This window comes from Anolis carolinensis, unplaced genomic scaffold (genome assembly GCF_035594765.1).
Source record: "Anolis carolinensis isolate JA03-04 unplaced genomic scaffold, rAnoCar3.1.pri scaffold_9, whole genome shotgun sequence".
NCBI lineage: Eukaryota > Metazoa > Chordata > Lepidosauria > Squamata > Dactyloidae > Anolis > Anolis carolinensis.
Window position 1 is genome coordinate 19,297,385 of NW_026943820.1, and position 26,291 is coordinate 19,323,675.

Sequence of the window (26,291 nt, forward strand, 5' to 3'; positions counted from 1 at the left end):
GTTGGCGTCTGACCTTTGACAAGGTTGGTTGCATTGTGTCTTAGCCTCTGTGGACTATCAGTGAAAAAAGTAAGTACAGGCAGTTCCCAGGTTTCAAATGGGGTTTATGACTATCGATGCCACTTTGTTTAAAGGACACCAGCAATATAGAAAATGAAGCTTGGAAGGAAAAAAGAAGCCAAAACTGCTGTTCTGTTAGCTGATAGCATAAAGTGATTTTCTGAAGATGCTATTGCCAACTGGCACCGTGCATTTCTGGCAATGGGAAAAGTGTGACTATGAAAATAAAAACTGGCATTTAAACCAACACCAGAAACATTACGTTTTTGTAGTCAGAGAAGCAGAGAAAAGGAAGAAAGTTACATGACTTTATTAAAATATAGACTTTTAATGGTAATGAAGACACCTTTATTCATTGTTAGAGAATGAAATCTGTTAAGATTTTTGTTGGTTCAGGCAACATGTTAGAAGGAAGGAGGGGAAAGTTAAGAGTGAGCAGTCAGCTTTACAAACAAAGGGACATTCAGGATTCATTCGAGTCAAGGCTACATTTGGCTTGGGAAGTAATCCAAAAAGATAAGACAATTGCAACTCTGAATGAACAATAGGCCTCAATCTGAAGAATCTTGGACATGCTCAGTGCGGCAACTGGGAGGGACAGGTAGAACTGGGAGAAGCTGGGAGGTGGGGCTAGGAGAGAGGTGTGTTTCTGTGTGATTTTCTGAAACCTGTAAATACTACTGCCATTTTGTTTGTTCTTTGTGATACACCTAGCTGTTCTAGAAGCCACCTGTTAGTTTTCTGCTGCAGTTGGAAAACTTTTGTAATGTATAATCTCCTGGTTTCTGATCTTAATTGGGAAACAATACCAGGAATATATTAAAGGAAGGCCTGTCATTTGAGTAAGCTTTCTGCATTGTGAAGACTATGCAGATCCAGAATAGGTCTCTACAAACTGACCCTATATCCCAGGATTGTGTTGTTGAAGGCTTTTATGGTCGGAATCACTGGGTTGCTGTGAAGTTTTCTGGGCTATATGGCCATGCTTTAGAAGCATTCCTGACATTTGTTCCACATCTATGGCAGGCATCCTCAGGGGTTGTGAGGTCTGTTGGAAACTAGGCAAGTGGGGTTTATATATCAGTGGAATGTCCAAGGTGGGAGAAAGAACTCTTGTCTGTTTGAGGCAAGTGTGCATGTTGCAATTGGTCAGCTTGATTAGCATTGAATGGCATTGCAGCTTCAAAGCCTGGCTGCTTCCTGCCTGGGGGAATCCTTTGTTGGGAGGTGTTAGCCGGCCCTGATTGTTTCATTAAATGACGCTTGAAATGTTAATTTGCAGGTTTCTCCCATAAGAATGATGGAGCGATCTATTCACAGTGCAAAGTACATTTTTGTGGAAAACTTGTATCGAAGGTACAGTATCCAGAGTTGTTTTTTTTTCCTGATGATAGTTTGGTTTGTGTTGCAATTTTAACTTATGTTTGTAACTACGTTTCTTCTGTGTTGCATTAAATAACTTTGGTAACATTTTCATTTTAAGTGTAACAGATTAGGGTAAATAAGTTAAACATTGCACTGATTAAACTGGGATTCCAGGTTTTATGCTTTGAAGGCGAGGACTAGATGCATGATACAAGGAGAACATATTCTGATTGTGTCTTGTCTTGAATTCCCCTGTTTTCAGAGTGTTGTTCTTTATTTACTGTCCGGATTCTAGAGTTTTTAAAAATACTGGTAGCCAGATTTTGTTCATTTTCATGATTTCCCTCTTTCTGTTGAAATTGTCCACATGTTTGTGGATTTCAGTGGCTTCTCTGTGTATCTGACATGGTGGTTGTGAGAGTGGTCCAGCATTTCTGTGTTCTCAAATAATATGCTGTGTCCAAGTTGGTTCATCAAGTGCTGTGTTATGGCTCAATGCTAATCAAGGCAGCCAATTGCAACATTCATACTTGCTTTAGGCAGAGAAGAGTTCTTTCTCCCACCCTGAACATTTCATATAAATCCCACTTCCCTAGTTTCCAACAGACCCCACATCTCTGAGGATGCCTGCCACAGATGTAGGTGAAACATCAGGAGAAAATGCTTCTGGAACATGGCCATACAGCCCGAAAAACTCACAGCAACCCGGTGATCCCAGATTATCTGCCAGTGGAGATTCATGTAATCCAATTCAAATAGATAATCTGGGTTCAAATACTGAAATATGGGGCAGTGTAGACGGGCCTGAGTGCAAACTACTTTGTTTACTCTAAACTCAATGTGCAAAGATTGAAGTCAGATGACGAAAAAGGGGGAAGTTGGGAAGAGGAGAAAAAACCAGGGCAGAAGAAAAAGGAATGGCAGAGGATTCATCCGAACTGTCCTTGCCAAATTGGGACAATTGGAGGGTATAGCCAAAATGGCTATGCATCTGCAAACCATATAATGGCAATATACTACAGTAGAGTCTCACTTATCCAACATAAATGGGCCAGCAGAATGTTGGATAAGCGAATATATTGGATAATAAGGAGGGATTAAGGAAAAGCCTATTAAACATTAAGTTAGATTATGATTTTACAAATGAAGCACCAAAACATCATGTTAGACAACAAATTTGACAGAAGAAGTAGTTCAATACGCAGTAATGCTATGTAGTAATTACTGTATTTACGAATTTAGCACCAAAATATCACGATGTTTTGAAAACATTGACTACAAATATGCGTTGGATAATCCAGAATGTTGGATAAGTGAGACTCTACTGTATATTCAAACTCGGCAAACAAGAGTAATGGCTAGAATCAATTGCTTCAGAATATGAAAGCTTTAATAATTGCATTGCTGCAGCTGAGTGCCACCTGCCGTTCATTTCTGTGCATGTCACAAAAATGTTGATTTCGGTGTACTTCCATAGCTATCTCAAGACCAAGTTTGATAGGACCCTTTTTACACTGCCATATAATCCAGATTATCAAAGCAGATATTCCACTTTAGCTGCTTTGAACTGAATTATATGAGACCCTTTCTACACTGCCATATGAAATTCAGATTATCTGCTTTGAACTGGATTATATGAGTCTACACTGCCGTATAATTCAGTTCAACGCAGATAATCTGAATTTTATAAAACAATGTAGAAGGGGTCATATTAGCAGTGACTACAGAAATGTAGACTTTTAAACTTGCATGGAAGTATTGTGTAAATTAACCATTGTATACACTTTCAATAGAGTCATAGCAATTTGAATTTATGATAAATCCTCGCTGAAGCAAGATTTCTGCTTCAGCACCATTCCTTAGAGGTACAGTAGAGTCTCACTTATCTAACATTTGCTTATCCAACGTTCTGGATTATCCAACGCATTTTTGTAGTCAATGTTTTCAATATATCATGATATTTTGGTGCTAAATTCGTAAATACAGTAATTTCTACATAGCATTGCTGCCTATTGAACTACTTTTTCTGTCAAATTTGTTGTCTAACATGATGTTTTGGTGCTTAATTTGTAAAATCATAACCTAATTTGATGTTTAATAGGCTTCTCCATAATGGCTTTCAATGGATGAGAGTCATTGGACATACAGTAGAGTCTCACTTATCCAACATAAACAGGCCGGCAGAACGTTGGATAAGCGAATATCTTGGATAATAAGGAGGGATTAAGGAAAAGCCTATTAAACATCAAATTAGGTTATGCTTTTACATATTAAGCACCAAAACATCATGTTACACAACAAATTTGACAGAAAAAGTAGTTCAATACACAGTAATCTATGTAGAAATTACTGTATTTACGAAGTTGGCACCAAAATATCACGATGTATTGAAAACATTGACTACAAAAAAGCGTTGGATAATCCAGAACGTTGGATAAGCGAGTGTTGGATAACTGAGACTCTACTGTAATTCTATCTTCACAGATTCAAAGACACAGGAAACGGTGCGCAAACAATACATCTGGAAAATGTGGTGTAGATGCTGCTCCAGGCTCCTTCTCAAATATTTTTCATTCCCTGGAAAGGAATTCTAATTTGCACTTTCAAAGAGGGGGGAAATAGGTCCGTTCACCTGATCATTGCTTTGGAATATTTCCAGCGATGCCGAACCCAACAGCTGTTCCCTGATCATTTGTTTGCTCAAGACAACAGATGCTAGCAATTATTTTATAATGCAGCTCTTAAGTCAAGAACAATGCTTGCGAATGAAATAATCCATTCCTTGGGGGCATAGGTTCTCAGAAAGTGGGCTGGAGTGAATGTGTGTGTTTGGGGATACTTTTTCCCAAACGCCTTTGAAAATGGGGAGCGAACAAAGTGTGTTACGAAATGCATTTTCCTGTAAAGCAAACATATTTCCCAGCATGATAATGATCTTGACTTGCACATAATCTGGATTTTATATGGCAGTGTAGAAGGAGCTCCAGCCTTAGTCAGGTTTACTTTCAGTAAACACACAAAGGATCAAGCTGTTCATGGACCTGCCTTTTCATAATCTAGTTCAAAGTTGGTAATCCAGAGTATCTGATTTGATAATATGGATTATATGGCAGTTTAGATCCAACCTGAGTTTACATTGTCATGTAATCCAAGTTCAAAGCAGATAATCTGGATTTATATGGCAGTTTAGATGGGGCCCGAGTTCAGTATTTTTATTCCAGAGAGAGAAATGTCCCATATTTTAAATCCAAAGCATTTGAGTGCCCTATTCATGAAGAATAATGCTAATTCTTGCGGAGGTACATTGGCAATTCATTTTTTATAATACATTTTAATAGCCATGCTGTAGTTCATAGCTCTCTCTGGACCATTCTCCCAAAAATCGGGTGCCCTGACAAATTTGTGAACATCCTGCGGCTCCTCCATGATGACATGATGGCAACAGTCTTGGACAGCAATGGCTCCCAAAGTGACCCATTTAACGTGGAATCAAGTGTCAAGCAGGGATGCGTTATTGCCCCTACCTTATTTTCCATCTTCATCGCTATGATACTTCACCGTGTTGATGGGAAGCTTCCCACCGTAGAAGAAATCATCTATCGGACAGATGGCAAGCTATTTAACCTCAGCAGACTGAAAGCCAAAACCAAGGTCACCACAACATCTGTTATAGAACTCCAATATGCCGATGACAACGTTGTCTGTGCTCACTCAGAAGAAGACCTACAAGCCACTCTCAACACCTTCGCAGAAGCATACGAGAAGCTCGGCCTCTCATTGAACATCGAGAAAACCAAAGTGCTCTTCCAACAGGCACCAGCTAATCCCTGTGCAATGCCAGGAATACAGCTTAATGGTGTCACATTAGAAAACGTTGACCATTTCCGCTACCTTGGCAGCCACCTCTCCACAAAAGTCAACATCGACACTGAAATACAACACCGCCTGAGCCCTGCGAGTGCAGCATTTTTCAAAATGAAGCAGAGAGTGTTTGATGACCGGGATATTCGTAGAGAGACCAAGGTGCTTGTTTATAAAGCCATTGTCCTCCCAACCCTGCTCTAAGCCTGTGAAACATGGACGGTCTACAGACGTCACACTCAACTCCTGGAGCGTTTCCTCAGAAAATCCTGCAAATCTCTTGGGAAGACAGGTGGACAAATGTCAGCGTGCTGGAAGAAGCAAAAACCACCAGCAAAGCGAAGCTCCTACGCCATCAACTCCGCTGGACTGGCCATGTTGTCTGAATGCCCGATCACCGTCTCCCAAAGCAGTTGCTCTACTCCGAACTCAGGAATGGGAAACGTAATGTTGGTGGGCAGGAAAAGAGATTTAAAGATGGGCTTAAAGCCAACCTTAAAAACTGTGGCATAGACACTGAGAACTGGGAAGCCCTGGCCCTTGAGCGCTCTAATTGGAGGTCAGCTGTGACCAGCAGTGCTGCGGAGTTCGAAGAGGCACGAATGGAGGGCTTAAGGGAGAAACGTGCCAAGAGGAAGGCCCGTCAAGCCAACCCTGACCAGGACCGCCTTCCACCTGGAAACCGATGTCCTCAGTGCGGGAGAATATGCGGATCAAGAATAAGTCTCTTCAGCCATCTACGGACACCCCCCCAAGATGGAAGACAATCATCCTCAAACTACAAGGGATCGCATAAGTAAGTAAGTTCAAACCACTCCAACCACTTTTTCAACTTCTGCTTTTGTCTGCATTGATATTTAGCTGATAGATATATGTTAATATTGTGTAGAAGGATCCTACAGACGTGACGACAAATGCAATTGTACTTGAGTTTGGCTCTTTATGTAGGTAAAAAAAAACACACACATACAACATAAATAGACATGAAATTATCCAGTGCAAAATCCATTAATGTACAGTAGAAAACAAAGTCAGTACTTCTTAAAATGTTTCATCATAGTATATATGAAATACAAAATACAGAATTCATAAGACATTTGGGGGAAAAAACTGGATATTCTTTATAAAACCACTACAATTGCTCTAAATAATGTTATATGTAATCACACTGATTAAATAGCAAATATGTTAATTAGAGATGAATATCACTGTTAGCAGAAATATATCAAAATACATTATTTAGTAGAACCATATTGATGCACAGACTGGGGCCCCATCTACACTGCGATATAAAATCCAGATTATCTGCTTTGAACAGGATTATATGGCAGGGTAGACTCATATAATCCAGTTCAAAGCAGATAATCTGGATTTTATATGGGAATGCAGATGGGGCCTAGGACTGGATCTACAATGACATATAATCTAGATTATATGGATTATATGAGTTTACATTGCCATATAATCCAGTTCAAAGCAGATAATCTGGATTTTATATGGAAATGCAGATGGGGCCTTGGGCTGGATCTACAATGACATATAATCTGGATTATATGAGTTTACATTGCCATATAATCCAGTTCAAAGCAGATAACCTGGATTTTATATGGGAATGCCTAGGGCTGGATCTACAATGACATATAATCTAGATTATATGGATTATATGAGTTTACATTGCCATATAATCTAGTTCAAAGCAGATAACCTGGATTTTACATGGCAGTGTATATGGGACCCTTGTGGGGCCACATATAATCCAGTTCAAAGCAAATAATATGGACTATTTGCTTTGATAATATGGATTATATGGCAATTCAGGGGTTTAACGTCTAAAAGATCTGGAAAACAACACAAAAATCTGAGGGTCACAAACTGGAGAAAGGATGCATTTATGAAATGCAAGCCAATGAGGTTCTACTATATTTCTAAGATGGCTCCCTTATATGCATTTGCTACTATGATATAAAACGAATAAAATATTCAAATGTTAAATATACATCTCATTGCATCTCATTGCATTCGAGATCCTGCAAATCTGAGAATGACGTTGATGCAACATATGGCCAAAGTGTTCTTTGCTCTTATGTTAACAGGATTAGAAGTAGATTCAGTGAAGCCGTAGAGCCATCTTTCATGGCTCAAATAATTACAAAGAAAGGCACTTTGATTTCACATATGATAAGGAGGATAGGTGATAAAAACAATTAACAAGAGATGCGAATCAGGAAATATTTTATGATACAATCTTCACACTGTTAATGGCTCCTAGAAGAAATTCTAGTCTAGTAAAAGTGTTGAATTAGATATGGGAGGTCTCCTACTAGGACCTCTTCACACAGGCCTAAATTTGGCAGCAGCGATGGGTTTTTCAAATTTTAGCTGTAGCACCAATCATGTGTTAAACTACGTTTCCCAAAATTTGAGGTCTCTAACTGCAATCGTTGCTGATCTAGACCCCCTTATCTGAAGGGTAGTCAGTCTGCGTGTGCATGACATTTAAGAAAATGCCATTTTGGGGCATCCATTTACTCAGGTCAAAGTATGTTATATTTTGTGCATTTATGCATTATGCTTTATGCATTCTCCCGGTCCTGCTAGTTACTGCCTGGCTATCGGGCGTGGCCTCTGTGGCGATGGGGATGCTGGTTTCAATCTATATATATAAAAGAGTGATGGAATCAGGGCACCGGACAAAATAACAAAACTACAGGCCCCCCAACCTTGAAATTTGACAACACAACCCATCATCCACGCCTCTAGGTTGATACAACAAAAAGAAAAGAAAAATAAACAATCAGGGCCAGCTAACACCTCCCAACAAAAAAATCACTCAGGGAGGAAACAGTCAGGCTTTAAAGCTGCAAGGCCATTGCATGCTAATCATTTTTCTAATTGCAGCATTCATACTCGCCTCCAACAGACAAAAAAAACAACAACAAACAATCAGAAATATTGTATATTCACAACCTTTAGGAAATAATATCCCCTGATGGCGCAGCGTGTTAAAGCGCTGACCTGCTGAACTTCTGGACCGAAAGGCCACAGGTTTGAATTGGGGGAGCAGAGAGAGCCCCCACTGTTAGCCCCAGCTTCTGCCAACCCAGAAGTTCAAAAACATACAAATGTGAGTGCATCAATAGGTACTGCTCCGGTGGGAAGGTAACGCCGCTCCATGCAGTCATCCCACATGACCTTCGAGGAGTCTATGGACAACGCCGGCTCTTCGGCTTAGAAACGGGGTTGAGCACCAACCCCCAGAGTCAGGGGAAAACCTTTACCCTTTACCTTAACTACCACCAATTCCTCAATACTTTATTTCCCATACCACCATACTTCGCCACAGCAACGCGTGGCCGGGCACAGCTAGTGTGATATATAACATACTTGACCTAAGCAAATGGATACTTAATGGTCACACTGCAAAACAAAAACGTATCGGTCTTATAGAGCAAAATTTTCTCTTTCAGATGATACTATTCACAAGCATATTCAGGTAGGCTCGAGGCCAGCCCGTGGCGGGGTGAGCACCCGTCAATTAAAAATAAAAAATGGCCCCTGCTCGTTGCTGACCTAGCAACCCGAAAGATAGTTGCATCTATCAAGTAGGAGATAAGGTACCACTAAAGTGGGGAGGCAAGATTAACTAATTTACGACCTGGAATGAGGAAGTGCCGTCAGTGTGGATGATGAAGCAGCTGCTCCCCCCTGTGGCCAGAATCGAACATCCCCTCAGAAGAACGTTAACTTGCCTCTGTGTGTGTCTCTCAGTCTCTGTTTGATGTGTTTATGGGCATTGAATGTTTGCCCTTTGTGTGTTATAATGTGATCCGCCCTGAGTCCCCTTCGGGGTGAGAAGGGCGGAATATAAATACTGTAAATAAATAAATAAATAAATAGGCTCTTTTTTAAAAAAAATAATATGCTTTTGAACTTTGGTAGGTTTTACCATTTGAGCTGAAAGTGCCAAATTTAAAGAGATCCTGCAGGGTGTTTATAGATACTGGGCAGTTGCAAATTTGGCAGTATTATGTCCAGCACAAGCATAATGCTTGGTCAAAATTTCAAGACCATGTCTTCGTTTGCATGAAAATTGTTGCAGTCTGAATATTGCCCAAAATTTGTCACAATGATGCATTTTGTCACATTTTGATGCATACTTTGAGTCAACCTGTTTGTCTAGATTTTGCATCCATAATGTGAAATTAATTTCATTGGAATCAGCAGAAACAACTGTACAGGATTTCAATTTACTAACCATTTTTATCCATTTAGTTTCAATTTTATTAGACCCCAAACACTGCATTTTCTTAAATGTTGTTCACACGCAGACTGACTAACCTTCAGATAAGGGGGTCTAGATCACAAACTATTGGATTTATTTATTTATTTACAGTATTTATATTCCGCCCTTCTCACCCCAAAGGGGACTCAGGGCGGATCACATTATACACACATCGGGCAAACATTCAATGCCCATAAACACATCAAACAGAGACTGAGACAGACAGACACAGAGGCAATTTAACCTTCTTCTGAGGGGATGTTCGATTCTGGCCACAGGGGGGAGCAGCTGCTTCATCATCCACTCTGACGGCACTTCCTCATTCCAAGTCGTAAATTAGTTAAACTTGCCTCCCCACTTTTATAAGTGGTACCTTATTTCCTACTTGATAAATGCAACTATCTTTCGGCTTGCTAGGTCAGCAACGAGCAGTGGCTATTTTTTATTTATTATTGACGGGTGCTAATCCCGCCACAGGCTGGCCTCGAACTCATGACCTCATGGTCAGAGTGATTTATTGCAGCAGGCTGCTCAACAGCCTGCGCCACATTACACATATAGACAAACATTCAATGCCTTTTAACATAGAACAAAGACAAGACAAACATAGGCTCCGAGCGGGCCTCGAACTCATTACCTCCTGGTCAGAGTGATTCATTGCAGTTAATTGCAAATGGCTTGCTCTCCCGCCTGCGCCACAGCCATATTTATCACATTTAGGAATTTTGGGGCAAGCAACAGAACCACATAGAAACAGAAGATTCGTATAGTCCTACAGCAAATCTTAAGGCTCAAGAATTATGCTCTTTTTAGTGTAATACAGTTGCTAATATGAACTGAACATTAATGTTACAACAAAAAAGGAAGTTATGTTTCCAATTTTGTTTTGTAAAACTGATTAGTTAATGTTTCAAGAGCTCATCACTGTGACAAGCATTTAGTTACTAACATCACTGCAACTGTTAAAAGTAATGTAAACTTTCCTTAGAGACCTCAAATTTTTGGGAAACTTAGTTTAATACCTGACTGATGCTACAGCTAACATTTGAACAAAATTGGAGAACATGGTGGTGGGAAGGTTTAGATCACTTGGCATGGAATGACCCATAGGATCTCTCCAAAATTACCCTAACTATTCATGTTAATCTATGTTAATTTTATCAATATTTGTATGTATGTTTTTATCCTTTACAATTTTATCTTGTAAATCGCCTAGAGCATCTTGGATGGAGGGCGATTAATAAGTAATTAAATGATGATGATTATTATTATATGAAGCTACACTACCATATAATGCAATTCAATGAGATTAAACTGCACTATATGGCAGTGTACATGGGACCTGAGTTGCATTTCCTCATCAGTAAAGATGCCTTGTCACAAGTCTCTTGAGAGAACAAATACGATGAGAGATTTTCACTGAGAATGAAATCAGTTAGAATACAGTAGAGTCTCACTTATCCAACACTCACTTATCCAACATTCTGGATTATCCAACGCATTTGTGTAGTAAATGTTTTCAATACATCGTGATATTTTGGTGCTAAATTCGTAAATACAGTAATTCCTACATAGCATTACTGCATATTGAACTACTTTTTCTTTCAAATTTGTTGTATAATATGATGTTTTGGTGCTTAATTTGTAAAATCATAACCCAATTTGATGTTTAATAGGCTTTTCCTTAATCCCTCCTTATTATCCAACATATTCACTTATCCAACATTCTGCCGGCCCGTTTATGTTGGATAAGTGAGACTCTACTGTAGTTACAGAGCATGGAAATCCAGAAGGCTTTCACTCAACAGGACGAGCACAATTATGTTTTAAATAAAATGTATCTCCGCAATAAGCATTTCAAATCCCTCACGATGCAATGGGGTTTAAAAGATGCAATATCTTAGTCTTGTTTCTATGACCCTGGTTTCATTCTTGGTTTCTATTATCCTGATTATCTAAACCTTCTCTGTGTAAGGAAAATGCATGAAGACCTGATTGGCCCTGTCTTCTGAAATGACAGTATTGCTAAAAGTTTGGGAAAATCTATTGACAACACTCATTCAATAAGCGAGGTCCTCATTGGGCTCCAACCCATAGAGTTCAGCTAGCATTTTAAACCTGGGGCCCCAGTCATTAAGGAAATCATAATCAAGATCTGAGTCTGAAGATCCAGATCCCAAAGAGCTGAGAGACTCTGCAATGGACTCAGCACCTTCATAACCATATATGTGGAGAGTATCGAAGGGTAGTAAACCTCCATCGTTGTCGGCATCATCTTTTTTCATCTCGATCATAATGCCCATCTCTCCAGTACCTGAAAGTCCATGTTCAGGGACTTTTTGGACTTGGCTGTAGGTACATGGCATGGGCTCCATGGTCATCCTTGGGGACATCATTCCTTTCTGGCGTGCCGAGGTGAGGACCGACACATCATAACTGTTGGTATCCATCTCACCACCGCCTTCTTCATCATAGGCCACCAGCTGCTCATGGATCTCTTCCACATTCTTCTTGAGAACATTCAGATCTTTCTTGTGTCTCTTCCTCCAGGCTATAAGCAGCATGATCACTGCAGATGAAATGGATGAGCATCATTTGTGGAGAAAGGAAATGACACAGACTTGGAAAAGCAAACTAGAAAATATTATTTGAGCCCAAAAGTTATGATTTTGTTGTGATGAGAATCACAGATTCACTTACGTGGCTTGATTAAAATAATGAAGTCTGGTGAATACAACCACAGACAAGTGTACAATGATTCGTCATATCTAACCACATTTAGTAGACCTTGGTACTGTCTTCCAAACAAACACCAGATGTACAAGGGGCCGGGCTGTGGCGCAGCTGGCTATAAATCACTACATAAATCACTACTGACCGAGAGGTCATGAGTTCGAAGCCCGGGTCGGGTTAAGCCTCCGACCATTAATAGCCCTGGCTTGCTGTTGACCTATGCAGCCCCGAAAGACAGTTGCACCTGTCAATTAGGGAAATTTAGGGACGCTTTATGTGGGAGGCTAATTTACAACACCATAAAACTGCCAGCAAAACACGAGGAAAGGAATGAGGAATGAGGAAGTACAGCCACTACTGGACGGTGAAGCAACAGCTCCCCCTGTGGCCGGAATCGTGAAGCTGGAAAAATGTTTTTAAAAAATGCCTCTGAGTCTGTCTAATGTATGTTGTTTGTCTGTTGGCATTGAATGTTTGCCATATATGTGTTCATTGTAATCCGCCCTGAGTCCCCTTCGGGGTGAGAAGGGCGGAATATAAATATTGTAAATAAATAAATAAATAAATACAAGTTTGCTAGCACCTCGTGCAGATATTCTAAATCAGGCAAGGGCAAACGTAGGCCCTCCAGGTGTTTTGGACACCAGCTGTTAGGAATCGTGGGAGTTGAAGTCCAAAACATCTGGAAGGCCAAAGTTTGCCCATGCCTTTTCTAAATGGTCTATGTGTTCTCTCATGTTACACAAAGAAACTAGAGCTTTCACAGCAAATGCTGTCTCTTGGGCCTGGTTCACAGTTTTGGGGGTAAATGGGGGGCTGGGAGGGCGGAGTGTTATTCCAATCCTCCAGGCTCTTGGGGCTCAAAGAACCAGTATTGCAGTGCGGATTGTCCCACAGGAGTGTGGAAGCAGTCCCAGGACTCCATCCCAGCAGGGCCCACACCTGGAAAGAACCGGACCTTACATTAACGTCTGGATCTTTCCAGGTGTCAAATTTATCTGGAGTAAACTGAGAAAGTCATTTGGATGCCTCAGGTAAACGCATGACAAGTCTCACGTTTTGAACCTGCCTGGAAGACCCCTGCCATATAATCCAATTCAAAGCAGATAATCTTGATTTTATATGGCAGTGTAGATGGGGTCTTAGGCCCCTTCCACACAGCTGTATAAAATCCACATTGAACTATGTGATGTTGCGAGTGGCGCCATCTATATGTCAAACTGTAAGTTGCAAAATTTGAATTGTATCATGCCTGATTTTGCCTTTACCCTGTAAATGTAGTTGGATTGGTTATTTATATCTGTCAATCAATGTTGTTTGCACCAGTTATATTGCTTCCTCAGCTCACTTGTTTGACTCCACACTTTCCTGGAGTAGGACAGTGTTTCCTTTTTCATTCCACCATCAAGCTTTCTATCAGATGGACGTGAGAGAAAGACTTGGCTCTAAAAGCCCTTGATTAAGTTACCTCTCAGCACCATTTCTGAGGTTCTTACCCTTGAAACTTATGCTTCATGTTCAGGGCCAACCTGGATGACGTTGAAGAGTCTCAAGCGCCTTCAAATCAGTTCTTTGGCATCAGAGGAAGACTGTGTCTTCAAACATAGGCCATTTGGACTGAGGCTGAGGATTGCTCTGGCATTCACAGCCATTGAGAAAGAGGGACCTGGAAAAGCTTCTCAGCTGCAGAACTCCTTGGACTTAAGATAACCAAAGACTGTAATGTATATTTTCCTTTACCCCTTTGAAACTTCCAGCTTATTGCCTTAAAGGGATAACCTTTTGTGAACAATAAAACCAGTTTTGAGTTATCTACAGTGTTTTGGTCCTTGGGAGTTCCAGTTTCCCTAAAGGAGGGCAAGAAGCAATCCCCTGGGGAAAGATGTCACGTCCATGCCTCTTTCGCTAAGAGTTATAGCCCCAGGTGCGATGGCACAAACTAGATTATATGGTAGTGTGAACTCAGATAACCCAGTTCAGAGCAGATATTGTGGATTATCAGCCTTGATATTCTGGATTATATGGCTGTGTGAAAGGGCCCTAAGTGACACCTCAACATTCACTCACATCCTGTGAAGTGCAGCAGGGATCTGGGATAAGGGGAGGATGAAGAAAGCTGCATGGCATGGTAGACAATTTGCAGTCATCACACCTTCTTTTTTAAAGAACCAATTTCCCAAATATCTCGCTGTCCTAGTATAAACAGTCTGTGCCCCCTTCTCATCTGGAAAGAAGAAAGGCGACATTGCCAAGGCACCTGATATGAATTGCAAATACTGCACTATACAAGTTTTTTGGGCTTGTTGGTGGATTTCTCTCCCCCCCCCCTTCCATCCTTTGGGATTAAAATAACAACTTTACCTTTTGAATGGAAATAAAATGTTGCTGTGGTGCTAGGAATTGCCACTGCATGCTCCAGAACAAGAGAAACAAGCCCCAGTGATAAATACAGCTGAATCAACACTGACAATCAACATCAATACTGAATCTGCTGGAGACCTTGTGTGCCTCTTGTCTTATAGCAGCCGTGGGCAAACTTGGGAGCTCCAGGTGTTTCGGACTTCAACTCCCACCATTCCTAACACCCGGAGGGCCCAAGTTTGCTCACACCTGTCTTATAGCTTGTTGCCTTTCAGTTTTTATTGTTACTATGTTACTGTGGAGGTTATGTCAATCATTTTTATCTGCACTTTACTTATTTGCTCTGTATGCATTTTATACCGCACTAGAATGGATGAAGACCATACGAGCATTTTTGAAACAAACTTTTTTTGAAGGGAAAAAATCCACCTGGTATATTTCCCCTCCAGCCTGCCCTCCCAAGGCGAACTCGTGGCCATGTATTTACCAATGACAGTAATAATGCAGACGAAAATAGCCATCAGGGCTTGGATGGTGACTCCAACTTGTTTCATTGCCTCATCACACAAGATGACATTGCCTTCCTCATCACATTTGCAGATACGGATGGAAAGGGTGCTCGTACTGCTCTGCTGAGGTGAACCATTGTCGGAGATGATGATAGGCAAGTAATGGGTTTTGACTAGCTCTCGATTAAAGTGTCCGTATTTGACAGTGACATTCACGGTATTATCTGGGGAAGAGAATGACATCTCATTAGGTGATAATCTCAAAGGGTGATTGCTGCTGAGAATTCCCAGGCAGCTAGTACAGTTTCAGCAACTCAAGATGAGAAAATGTTTAACAAACTCAAATCTGCCAGGGTGGCCATGGCTGGATATTCTTTCTTTACAGGGAGCCTTAATCTATACACATAATAATAGTGAAAATGGGTAAGCGTGTATGTGGCAGCCGTGTCTGCTTACATTGACAGCCTCCGGCCTCCACAAACACCTTTAACCCACAGTGCTGGGGAGCCACCAAAGCCCTCCCTCCACTGACATTGCAGGTTACAGTGAGTACCACATCCCAGTGTTCCGTTTTCTGTGGAATTTGCAGGGCTGTGGAATTTGCAGGGCCCCACCCACTGCCTCTCCCTTAACCCTTTCCTATTCTTTTCTATGGCACACAGCAACTGAACATACTAGAGCAGTGATTCTCAACCTGTGGGTCCTCAGATATTTTGGCCTTCAACTCACAGAAATCCTAATATTTGGTAAACTGGCTGGGATTTATGGGAGTTGTAGACCAAAACACTTGGGGACCCACAGATTGAGAACTACTGTACTAGAGAGAGAGATTTGGGGAGAATTCACCATGATTTATAGGAGTTGTAGGGACTGGGGTGTATAGTTCACCTGCAATCTAAGAGCACTCTGAACCCCACCAACGATGAACCTGGAGTTAACTTGGCAGATAGACTCAACACTGCCAACTTTGCATACTGGTGGATTTTGGGGTGATTGACCTTGGCATCAGAGTTATACGAGGGCTATCCAGAAAGTAGGTTACGTTTTGGATTTTAAAAAGGACAAAGTATAGGATAAATCATTTACCATATGCAGTTGAAAGACACATCCAAAACTACAATCTCATGTAATCCCCATTTAAATTTAGCCACATTTCTTATAGATAAATGAGTTTGAAAAGTACTGCACCAGTAAATTCCCTGCTTGTGTCCTCAGCTCTTCCCCCTTCTCCCTTCCTGCAGCGTAGCCAAAACGCTGCGCTGCCAGCCACGGCCCCATTGTTGGAAACGGAGGAGAGAGGCAGCAAATTTACTGGATCAGTACTTTTCAAACTCATTTATCTATAAGAAACGTGGCTAAATTTAAATGGGGATTACATGAGATTGTGGTTTTGGGATGTGTCTTTCAGCTGCATATGGTAAATGATTTATACTATACTTTGTCCTTTTTAAAATCCAAAAAGTAACCTACTTTCTGGATAGCCCTCGTAGTTCACCCGTATTCAGAGAACACTGAATCCAGTAAGAGATGGATCTGGACAAAACTTGGCACACAGCCTGCCAACTGTGAATACTGGCGGTGTTTGAGGTGGATTGACCCAAGATTTTTGGGAATTGCAGTTCACTCACTTATGCATTTTCTAATGGAAGCATTCATAAAAATCAACATGAAAAGCTAGCTTTTTTCCCTAAGAAGTACCATAACATATGACTAAACTGATATTACCTAACATCCAAAAACAAACAATGCCCCTTTCAAATAACCTTGGCACCGCCGGGTACCCAAGCTAGTGTAACTATAAAGAGGAACAACATCCCCTCCTCAACCCTGTTTCCTATTGACCAGAAAGGCATTGTTAGTTAATATTCTCATAGCATTTCCTCAGTTCCGTTTTATGACATCTGCAGGAACATACCATGATTATCAACAAGAGTGAAGTTGCTGTCTTCAGAGACCAAGGAATACTTGAATTTCAGTCCCGGTGACATTTCATCCTTGTCCACAGCAGAAATCTGAATGATTACCTGTATGAATGAAAAAGACCACCGTCTTCAATTATTTTCTGCTAATACACTCTGCAGGGTCCAAAATATCTCATCATGAATTCTGTGCGGGGCCATAACTCTGTGGGAGAGCACATGGTTTGCATGCAGAAGGCCTCAGGCCCATTCCCTGGCCTCCTCTATTAAAAGGCTTGGGTAGTAAGTCATGAGGCCCCAGAGAGCTGTTGTCTGGCCTAGATAGATAAATGGGCTGACCTGGAATAAGCCGGCTTCCTTGGTCATCATAAAACATATATTTGAGTAACCAAGCAGTTTGTCTGCAAGACCACAAGTCCCAATGAATTCAGTTAGACTTTCTCTTGAGAAAATATGTTTTGGATTATAGTGCATTAGTGATATAGCCAAACCTCTGTTTGGATTATTGAAGAAATGCATTATCTTTATTAAAAGCACAAATTCTCCCCATGCGTGCTACAAACAAAACAGGGTGTATACTCCTTCAGTGGTTCTGCCAAAGTTCTCCCTCCCTCCTTCTGGAATCAGAAACTGGATTATATGGCAGTGTAGATCCAGTCTTAGGCCTCATCTACACTGCCATATAATCCTGTTGGTGTTGGAAATAACTGCGCCAGGTCTCTGGGTATATATCTCTTTGGAAATAAATGGCAATCATAACCTTATTGAAAAGGGAAAATGATGTCATATCCACTTGGCAAATGTGAATCTCTATGTACATGTGGAGATCATCTTTTGAAAACCACTAGTCAAGAAAAACATGACCTTGTAAGAAGTCAACCCTTTGAACATGTGATATTCATAAACACGCATCCACCTCCACTGAGGTGTAAAACAGATTTAACACATTGAAGTCCATAATCACACTGAATACAAAATGGAGTCCTGAGTCTGAATATGCTCAGTACAATCACATGTCTATACCAAAGAGATCAGTCAAACTGGCAAATCAGTCAAACAACTTGAAGGCACACAGCACCATGCGTTGGGACCCATGCATGATGGGACTGGCAAGGGAAATGAGGAAACTTGAAAATGAGCAGCAAACAGAGACTTAGGGTTTGGTTTTTGATATGGTACCTTTCCTTGTGCAGCATTTTCACACACACGAGGATCATACGGTTCAGCAAATTCTGGTGCATTGTCATTAATATCATCAACTTTAATGTAGACTGGTACATGAGTCTCTAAGTTAGGCACCACCATATCTGAAATAGGAATGAAACCATAGACTCATCGGTTAGATGCTCCACTTCAAAGGAGAGAGGTAAAATGCTTCAGCAAAAGAAAATTTCTGAAGAGGATTTTTTCTCTCCTTAGTAACCTCAAGGGAAATTAGAAAGCTATGCTGTGAATCAAGGATCCAATTTTATTGGAAGAAATAACATGTGTGTCCTGCACAGAACAGAATCTGAACAGAATGGAGACTCTGTGCTTAACACAGGTAGGTTTTAATATAGCATCTTAAAATTTGCCAGGTCTCTCATACCTTGCTTCTATGCTGGGATTGCTTTCCTTCCAAGAAATACTGCATGCAGATTTTCAGTTAGCTTTCCAGGCCAGGTATCTAAAGTAGCCTTCCTCCATAATAAACTCCTGCACTCATGGAGGGCTACTTCCATAATAAAGTAGACTTCCATAAATTGGGTGGGATAGCTAATATTCCAGAAGACAGGAGCAGAATTCAAGACAATCTTAACAGTTTAGAGCAGGGTTCCCCAAACTGCGGCCCTCCAAGGTCATTTACCTGGCCCCTGCCCTCAGTTTTATAACATAATATTTTTATATCATCTTAAATAATATAATATATTGTATATACATATAATATTGATAATAATATTATGTTATACAATATAATACTAAAAATAATACCATATAATAATATTAATTATACGTTATATATTACATATAATACTAGCTGTGCCCGGCCACGCGTTGCTGTGGCAAAGTGGTGGTGGTATTGGTTAAAAATTGTTGTGTAATTTTTATTTGACTTTATTTGCATTTTTAATTAATTTTATTGTAAGTTATATTTTTATTTATTATATTTTATTATTTTCATGTATTATTTTTAGTTATTTTCTGTTATTATAGTATTTTATTGTATTAATTTTTTAGTGTTTTTTATTATTTTTTATTGGGTTGCTAGGAGACCAAGTTGGAGGAGCTTAGCCTTCTAACTGGCAGCAATTGGATAAAAGCAATTATTCCTCTCTCTCTAATTAGGACTTTATTTTTCTTTTCTTTTTGTTGTATCAACCTAGAGGTGTGGATGATGGGCTGTGTTGTCAAATTTCGAGGTTGGGGGGCCTGTAGTTTTGTTGTTTTGTGGGTCGCCGTGATGCCATCACTCTTTTATATATATAGATTACAGTATGGTGGTATAGTTCAATCTATATATATAAATGAGTGATGGCATCACGGCGACCCACAAAACAACAAAACTACAGGCCCCCCCAACCTCAAAATTTGACAACACAACCCATCATCCATGCCTCTAGGTTGATACAACAAAAAGAAAAGAAAAATAAAGTCCTAATTAGAGGGAAAGGAATAATTGTTTTTATCCAATTACTGCCAGTTTAGAGGGCTAATCTCTGCCCACTTGGGCTCCTAGCAACCAACTCAGCCCAGGGACAGGCAGACTTAGGCCTCACTTAGGTCTCTTCCACAGATTATCTAATTTGCACTGGATTATATGGCAGTGTAGACTCAAGGCCTTTCCACACAGCTATATAACCCATTTATAATGGACTTAATGTCAGGGGAAAACCTTTACCCTTTACCTTAACTACCACCAATTCCTCAATACAGTAGAGTCTCACTTATCCAAGCTAAACGGGCTGGCAGAAGCTTGGATAAGCAAATATCTAGGATAATAAGGAGGGATTAAGGAAAAGCCTATTAAACATCAAATTAGGTTCCAATTTTACAAATTAAGCACCAAAACATCATGTTATACAACAAATTTGACAGAAAAAGTAGTTCAATACGCAGTAATGTTATGTTTTAATTACTGTATTTTCGAATTTAGCACCAAAATATCATGATATATTGAAAACATTGACTACAAAAATGGCTTGGATTATCCAGAAGCTTGGATAAGCGAGGCTTGGATAAGTGAGACTCTACTGTACTTTATTTCCCATACCACCATACTTCGCCACAGCAACGCGTGGCCGGGCACAGCTAGTATAGTAATATATAATGCTAATATTGTGCTATGCTAATAATATAATATATTGTATGTACATACAGCTGCTCTGAGTCCCCTTCGGCGTGAGAAGGGCGGGATATAAATGTAATAAATAAATGCAGAATAAATAAATAATTATAGGCTTAGGCTCGCCCAAAGTCTTAAATGACTTGAAGGCACAACAACAACAATCCTAATTAACTTGACTATCTCATTGGCCAGAAGCAGGCCCACACTTCCCATTGAAATCCTGATAGGTTTATGCTGGTTACAATTGTTTTCATTTTTAAATATTGTATTGTTCTTTCATTGTTGTTGTTGTTTTGCACTACAAATAAGACATGTGCAGTGTGCATAGGAATTTGTTCGTTTTTTTTTCTCGAAATGATAATTCGGCCCCTCCACAGTCTGAAGGATTGTGGACCGGCCCCCTGCTTTAAAAGTTTGAGGACCCCTGGACTAGTGGATACAGTATGGGTTGTAAGCTTCCTAAATAGCCACGTGACACCAGTGAAGGCACTTACTGTTTTGGCCCACTTCATTGGCTGCCACAGTGATGTTATGCCAGGCATATTCTTCTCTGTCAAGGAGTTTCGTGGCAAAAATGCATCCCCTGCTTGATATTTCAAAATACTTCGATCTTAGAACAGAATACCTGCATAAGGTGTAAAAAAAGAAAGAAAATATAACCAGTTGTCCTAATGAAGAGACACACATACATACAGAGAGAGGAAGAGAGCACATAATCAATCCGTAATACTTCTGTACTTTCTCCCCAGCTGATGCTATTGCATTGTGCATTACGTTTTAAGGCCAAGTTATTTTGCTCTTTGGGTTCCCAGGAAATCTTCCATGTCTGCCCAGCTTCATCTTACCTTATTTCTCGTTTTGCTTTATCGGGATCAGTTGCAGAAACACATCCAATAGATTTTTTGCTAACACTTTCCTCTTTTACTGCAAATCTATATGATGATTGAGCAAAGACAGGAGGTTCATCAACGTCAATCACTTTGATGGTTACACTCGCAAGACTTTTGGACCCTTTTGTGCGGGAATACGAGTAGTTAATGTCGGCATCAGTCGCTTCAACAGTAAATCTGTACGTGGATATCTTTTCAAAATCCAGCGGCTGAATGAAAATACAAGGATATGCAGTTGAAAGGGGACATTTAAAAAATACATTTGGTGAGTAACAATTACATGTCTGATTTGCAAAGTCCTAATTGGAACAACTCTAGAAGCCTAGCATCTTGCAAGCTTTGCTAGATGTTTTGGGCCTTTATGGCAGGACTGAGCAATGTATGTTCTTTCAGATACTGATGGAGTGCAAGCATAGCCAATGGTGAGAAATGATGGAAGCTGCAATCCTAAAACACTTTGACAAACAGGAAATGCCCAAACAGTTGCACCAGTTATTCTTCAAAGGAGTTGGATGCCTTGAGTCACAATTTTTGGGGAAAAGATAGGGAAAAAAGAGGAGAAAAGAAGAAAACAATATCTGTTCTGTCACACACTGGGCCTGTAACGGATTGTCTTTTATATAGGACGTACACTTTATACCCAGCGGGAAGCCAGGGTGCCTAAAGAAAGGTTGTTGAGGATTTCCTTGAAAAGATGGTCTTTGAGTCTTTATAGAAATAACAAGATCTTTATTGAGGAACAAATAATAAATCTTCAATGAGTCAAATAATACTTCAAGGTTTTCTTAATAAACTGTTGGCCCTTTGAGTCTTGTCCCCAAGAGACAGGCGATTGGCTTTGAATAACTGTGAAAACCCTCTTATAACCTCTCCCAGGCTGTCTATTATCTGGGCCTAGCTGGTCTGGCACCCACTGCCGACTCCAAGTGCGTCTGGTTGTCGAGTGGATCTACCAGCCAAGGCTTGCAGATGTTTCTGTGCTGTTGTTCTGTTTCCTCCGACGGTCAATATCCCTGGTGTTCTTGAAATATGAAGCTTTTCTACAGGACGAGCTGGTCTACGTCCTATAGCTGAGCTTCCTAAGTGAGACTAACTTAAAAATGGCTCTTTCCCTCCCAGAGCCCTGAACAAGGGGCGGAACCAAATTTAATGGTGATTGACAGGTGGCCTGTCCTGATTGCAAACATTTGCAGCAAGAAAATAAAGTTGAAGTTTCTGGTACAGCTGTACCAGCACAATATCACATTACCAAGGTGTTGATGGCAGCTATTTAAATTGCATTGCTTCCTGCTGTATTTCAGAACTCATTTCACAATGCTGATTATAACTTATTATCTTTTAAATAATGGAGTCCTCCCCGGAAAAATACACAAACATATACACACACTTTTGTGTGTATACAGTTTTATTTTATTCCACTGGAAATTGAATTGCTTCACACAGACTAGCGCTGGGATGACAACACTGGAGTGAGGCTGGATCTACACTGCCCTATAATCCAGTTTCAGAATGTGGATTATCTGCATTCTATCTGGATTATATTATTCTACACTGCCCAATAATGCAGATCAACGCAGTTAATTCACATTCTGAAACTGGATTATAGGGCAGTGTAGATCCATCCTGTGATTAAATATATTACTAAATGTATTTTTGTTCACCCTCTTGAGTACACTTGATTCAGAAAGGCTGTATCTAAGGCTGGATCTACACTTCCATATAATGCAGTTTCCTAATGCAGATGAACTGGGCCGGGCTGCGGCGCAGCTGGCTAGTAACCAGCTGCAATAAATCACTACTGACCGAGAGGTCATGAGTTCGAAGCCCGGGTCGGGTTAAGCCCCCGACCATTAAATAGCCCGGCTTGCTGTTGACCTATGCAGCCCCGAAAGACAGTTGCATCTGTCAAGTAGGGAAATTTAGGTACGCTTTATGCAGGAGGCTAATTTAACTAATTTACAACATCATAAAACTGCCAGCAAAAGACGAGGAAAGGAATGAGGAAGTACAGCCACTAGTGGACGGTGAAGCAACAGCTCCTCCTGTGGCCGGAATCGTGAAGCTGAAAAAAAAAGTTAAATGCCTCTGTGTCTGTCTATATATGTTGTTTGTCTGTTGGCATTGAATGTTTGCCATATATGTGTTCATTGTAATCCGCCCTGAGTCTCCTTCGGGGTGAGAAGGGCGGAATATAAATACTATAAATAAATAAACTGCATTGAAATGGAATGTATAGCAGTGTAGACGTATATAATTCAGTTCAATGTAGATAATCTACATTCTGAAGCTGCATTATATGGTAGTGTTGATCCAGCCCAAAGCACGCATGCACACACACATACACACACAGATCTGTGCAGAGGGTGATACAATGAGACATTAGACACTACCTTCTTGGGTCGAATTATTCCTTCATTTGTTTGAGGGTTGGGTTCGATTTCAAAGGTGTCTTGGTAAGGCCCTTGTACGAAACTGTACTTCGTATGCCTGTTCTGTGGCTCATCAATGTCATCAACTTCCAGGCTTCCAACTTTACCCCCTAACCTGATATTTTCAGGGACTTCAAAAGTGAAGCTATCTGGAAAGACAAGGCAAAGTATAAATTTGAAAAGGTACAATGGGCTCAAAACATTGGCCAAGAGATAAAAATGGACCAATGGGAAAAAACATGGAGTAGAAGAATGAAGTATACGGCATGTCAAAACCTAAAAGAAAATATTTACAAAATGCGCTTGCGGTGGTATCTCCCTCCAGAGAGATTAGCGAAGATGTACAATTGCACCGATAAATGTTGGAAATGTGGGAAAGAAAAAGGCACATTTTACCACCTGTGGTGGTCATGCAACAAAGTAAACAGCTATTGGAAACAGATTCATGTACATCTAGAAAAGATATCAAATACAAATTTTAAAATGACACCACAAATGTACCTTTTGAACATGCCCGAAGAAGAATTGGAAAGGAAATATAGAAGAATTTTGTTTTACATGACAGTGGCAGCTCGGATAGTATACGCTAGATACTGGAAAACCTCAGAGGTACCTCCCTTAACAGAACTGGAACAATTTATTACAGAGTTGCTGATGATGGACAAAATAACAATGCACTTAAGAGGAGAACCTTTAGAGAACTTTGTTAATGAATGGCAACCAATGATCCAACATTTCAATGTAAAATTAATCTAAAAATGTACATAGAGGAAGCTAATAGACTGAAGGCAAGGAGGAAACGGATATAAATTTGGAACTTATAATATTTTTACTATACAAATAGAAGCCTGTGACCCCTTATTGAAAATATATTGTCTGAGAAATGATTATGAAAGACTGATAGATGAAAGTATTGCACTGTATGCAACAAACACTTGCAATGTATGTATATTTGAATGAATGAAAATAAATAAACATTATATATAAAAAATTTTTTGAAAAGGTACAATTGAGCAAACAACAGAGAGGTCTTGCATATTTTAGCTTTCTCCATTAAATAGCACAAGGGAAAACACCAAAAAAAAAGAAAGAAAAAAGAATTGATACAAAGAGCATCTGGGAAAAGTGAGTGTAGAGCACGGAGCAGACAGATGGTTGCAAATCTACTGGGCAATAGTCCCCATCCACTGGGCAGAATATGGAAAGTTGTTTTAAAAATTGAATTCGATACAGTTGACTTTCCAAACCTGCCATTAGCAGCGATTGAACTATGCAGAATGGAGACAGAAAAGTTGGGACATTTTTAAAGAATGGAATGACAGAGGAGTGTTGGTCCCAATTCAGGACATTGACATCATATTGAAAACCATATGAGACGAATATGTAAAGGAATTGGTAAATATGTTGTTGAAGGCTTTCATAGCCGGAATCACTGGGCTGTTGTGAGTTTTCCAGGCTGTATGGCCATGTTCCAGAGCATTCTCTCCTGACGTTTTTCCTGTATCTATGGTAGGCATCCTCAGAGGTTGTGAGGTCTGTTGAAAACTAGGCAAGAGGGGTTTATATATCCATGTAAATTCCAGGGTGGGAGAAAAAAACTCTTGTCTGTTTGAGGTAAGTGTTACTGTAGCAATTGGCCACTTAGATTAGCAATTAACAGCCTTGCAGCTTCAAGGACTGGCTGCTTACTGCCTGGGGGAATCCTTTGTTAAGAGGTGTTAGCTGACACTGATTGTTTTCTGTCTGGAATTCCCCTGTTTTTTGAGTGTTGTTCTTTATTTACTGTCCTGATTTTAGAGTTTTTTTTAATACAGTACTGGCAGCCAGATTGTGTACATTTTCATGGTTTCTTCCTTTCTGTTGAAATTGTCATCATGCTTGTGGATTTCAATGGCCTCTCATTTGTAGACAAATGGCGAGTCTACAAATATTTAGACTCCAAAGCAGGTGTTTTTGAAGCTGGAAATGGAGATGTTTAATGCTGCATGTCTGCTGGGTTATGTGTCCACTCAGAAAAACTTTGCTTTCAATTTAAACAAGGGGCCTTAAAATTAGAGACAGGTAACTTTCTAATTAATCTCTTGAAATGTAAAACACACCTCGCCGAAACGTTGGGAAGTTGTCATTGATATCTATCAATCGAATGAGAACTGTAGCGGTGCCTGATTCTTCTGAGCGTAGACCTTTGCCATCCATTGCTTCCACTACAATTGTATATGTGGAGTTTTGTTCTCTGTCCATATCAGGTGCAGCTGTGTAAATTGTCCCTTAAAATTAAAAATAAAAGGGTTAGAACACGATAACCTATCTATCCCTTCCGCTGGTGGATCCAGTTATGGCTAGAATTCTATATACCTTAGTTGCCTAGCTAAAGCTTGTCTACCAGCCCAACCTGCCTGATCCCATTGCTTGTAGTGGGATCAAGCTGCTGCAAGCAATGGAGGTCTGTTCTCTTGTCAAGATGCAGCTTCCAGTCCCATCCCATGAGCAATCTCTAGTTTGAGGAATAGGCATTGAGATATGGTTTCAGATTCTGACTGTCACACCAGAGATCACT

At 40.2% G+C, this 26,291-nt stretch overlaps 1 protein-coding gene across 1 annotated transcript in view; it reads right to left on the reverse strand.

Moving 5' to 3' along the window:
* Positions 1-9,185: 9,185 nt before the first annotated feature.
* cdh5 (cadherin 5) overlaps positions 9,186-26,291 on the reverse strand; it is a 46,904-nt gene continuing 29,798 nt past the window's right edge. The window contains exons 5-12 of the mRNA XM_008113963.3: positions 25,834-26,001; positions 23,696-23,883; positions 21,261-21,514; positions 20,910-21,040; positions 18,270-18,397; positions 17,087-17,195; positions 15,150-15,395; positions 9,186-12,137 (exon numbers count right to left, since the gene is read on the reverse strand). Coding sequence (XP_008112170.2) covers positions 11,629-12,137; positions 15,150-15,395; positions 17,087-17,195; positions 18,270-18,397; positions 20,910-21,040; positions 21,261-21,514; positions 23,696-23,883; positions 25,834-26,001 — 1,733 coding nt within the window. The 3' untranslated portion in view covers positions 9,186-11,628. The remainder of the gene's footprint in view (positions 12,138-15,149; positions 15,396-17,086; positions 17,196-18,269; positions 18,398-20,909; positions 21,041-21,260; positions 21,515-23,695; positions 23,884-25,833; positions 26,002-26,291) is intronic.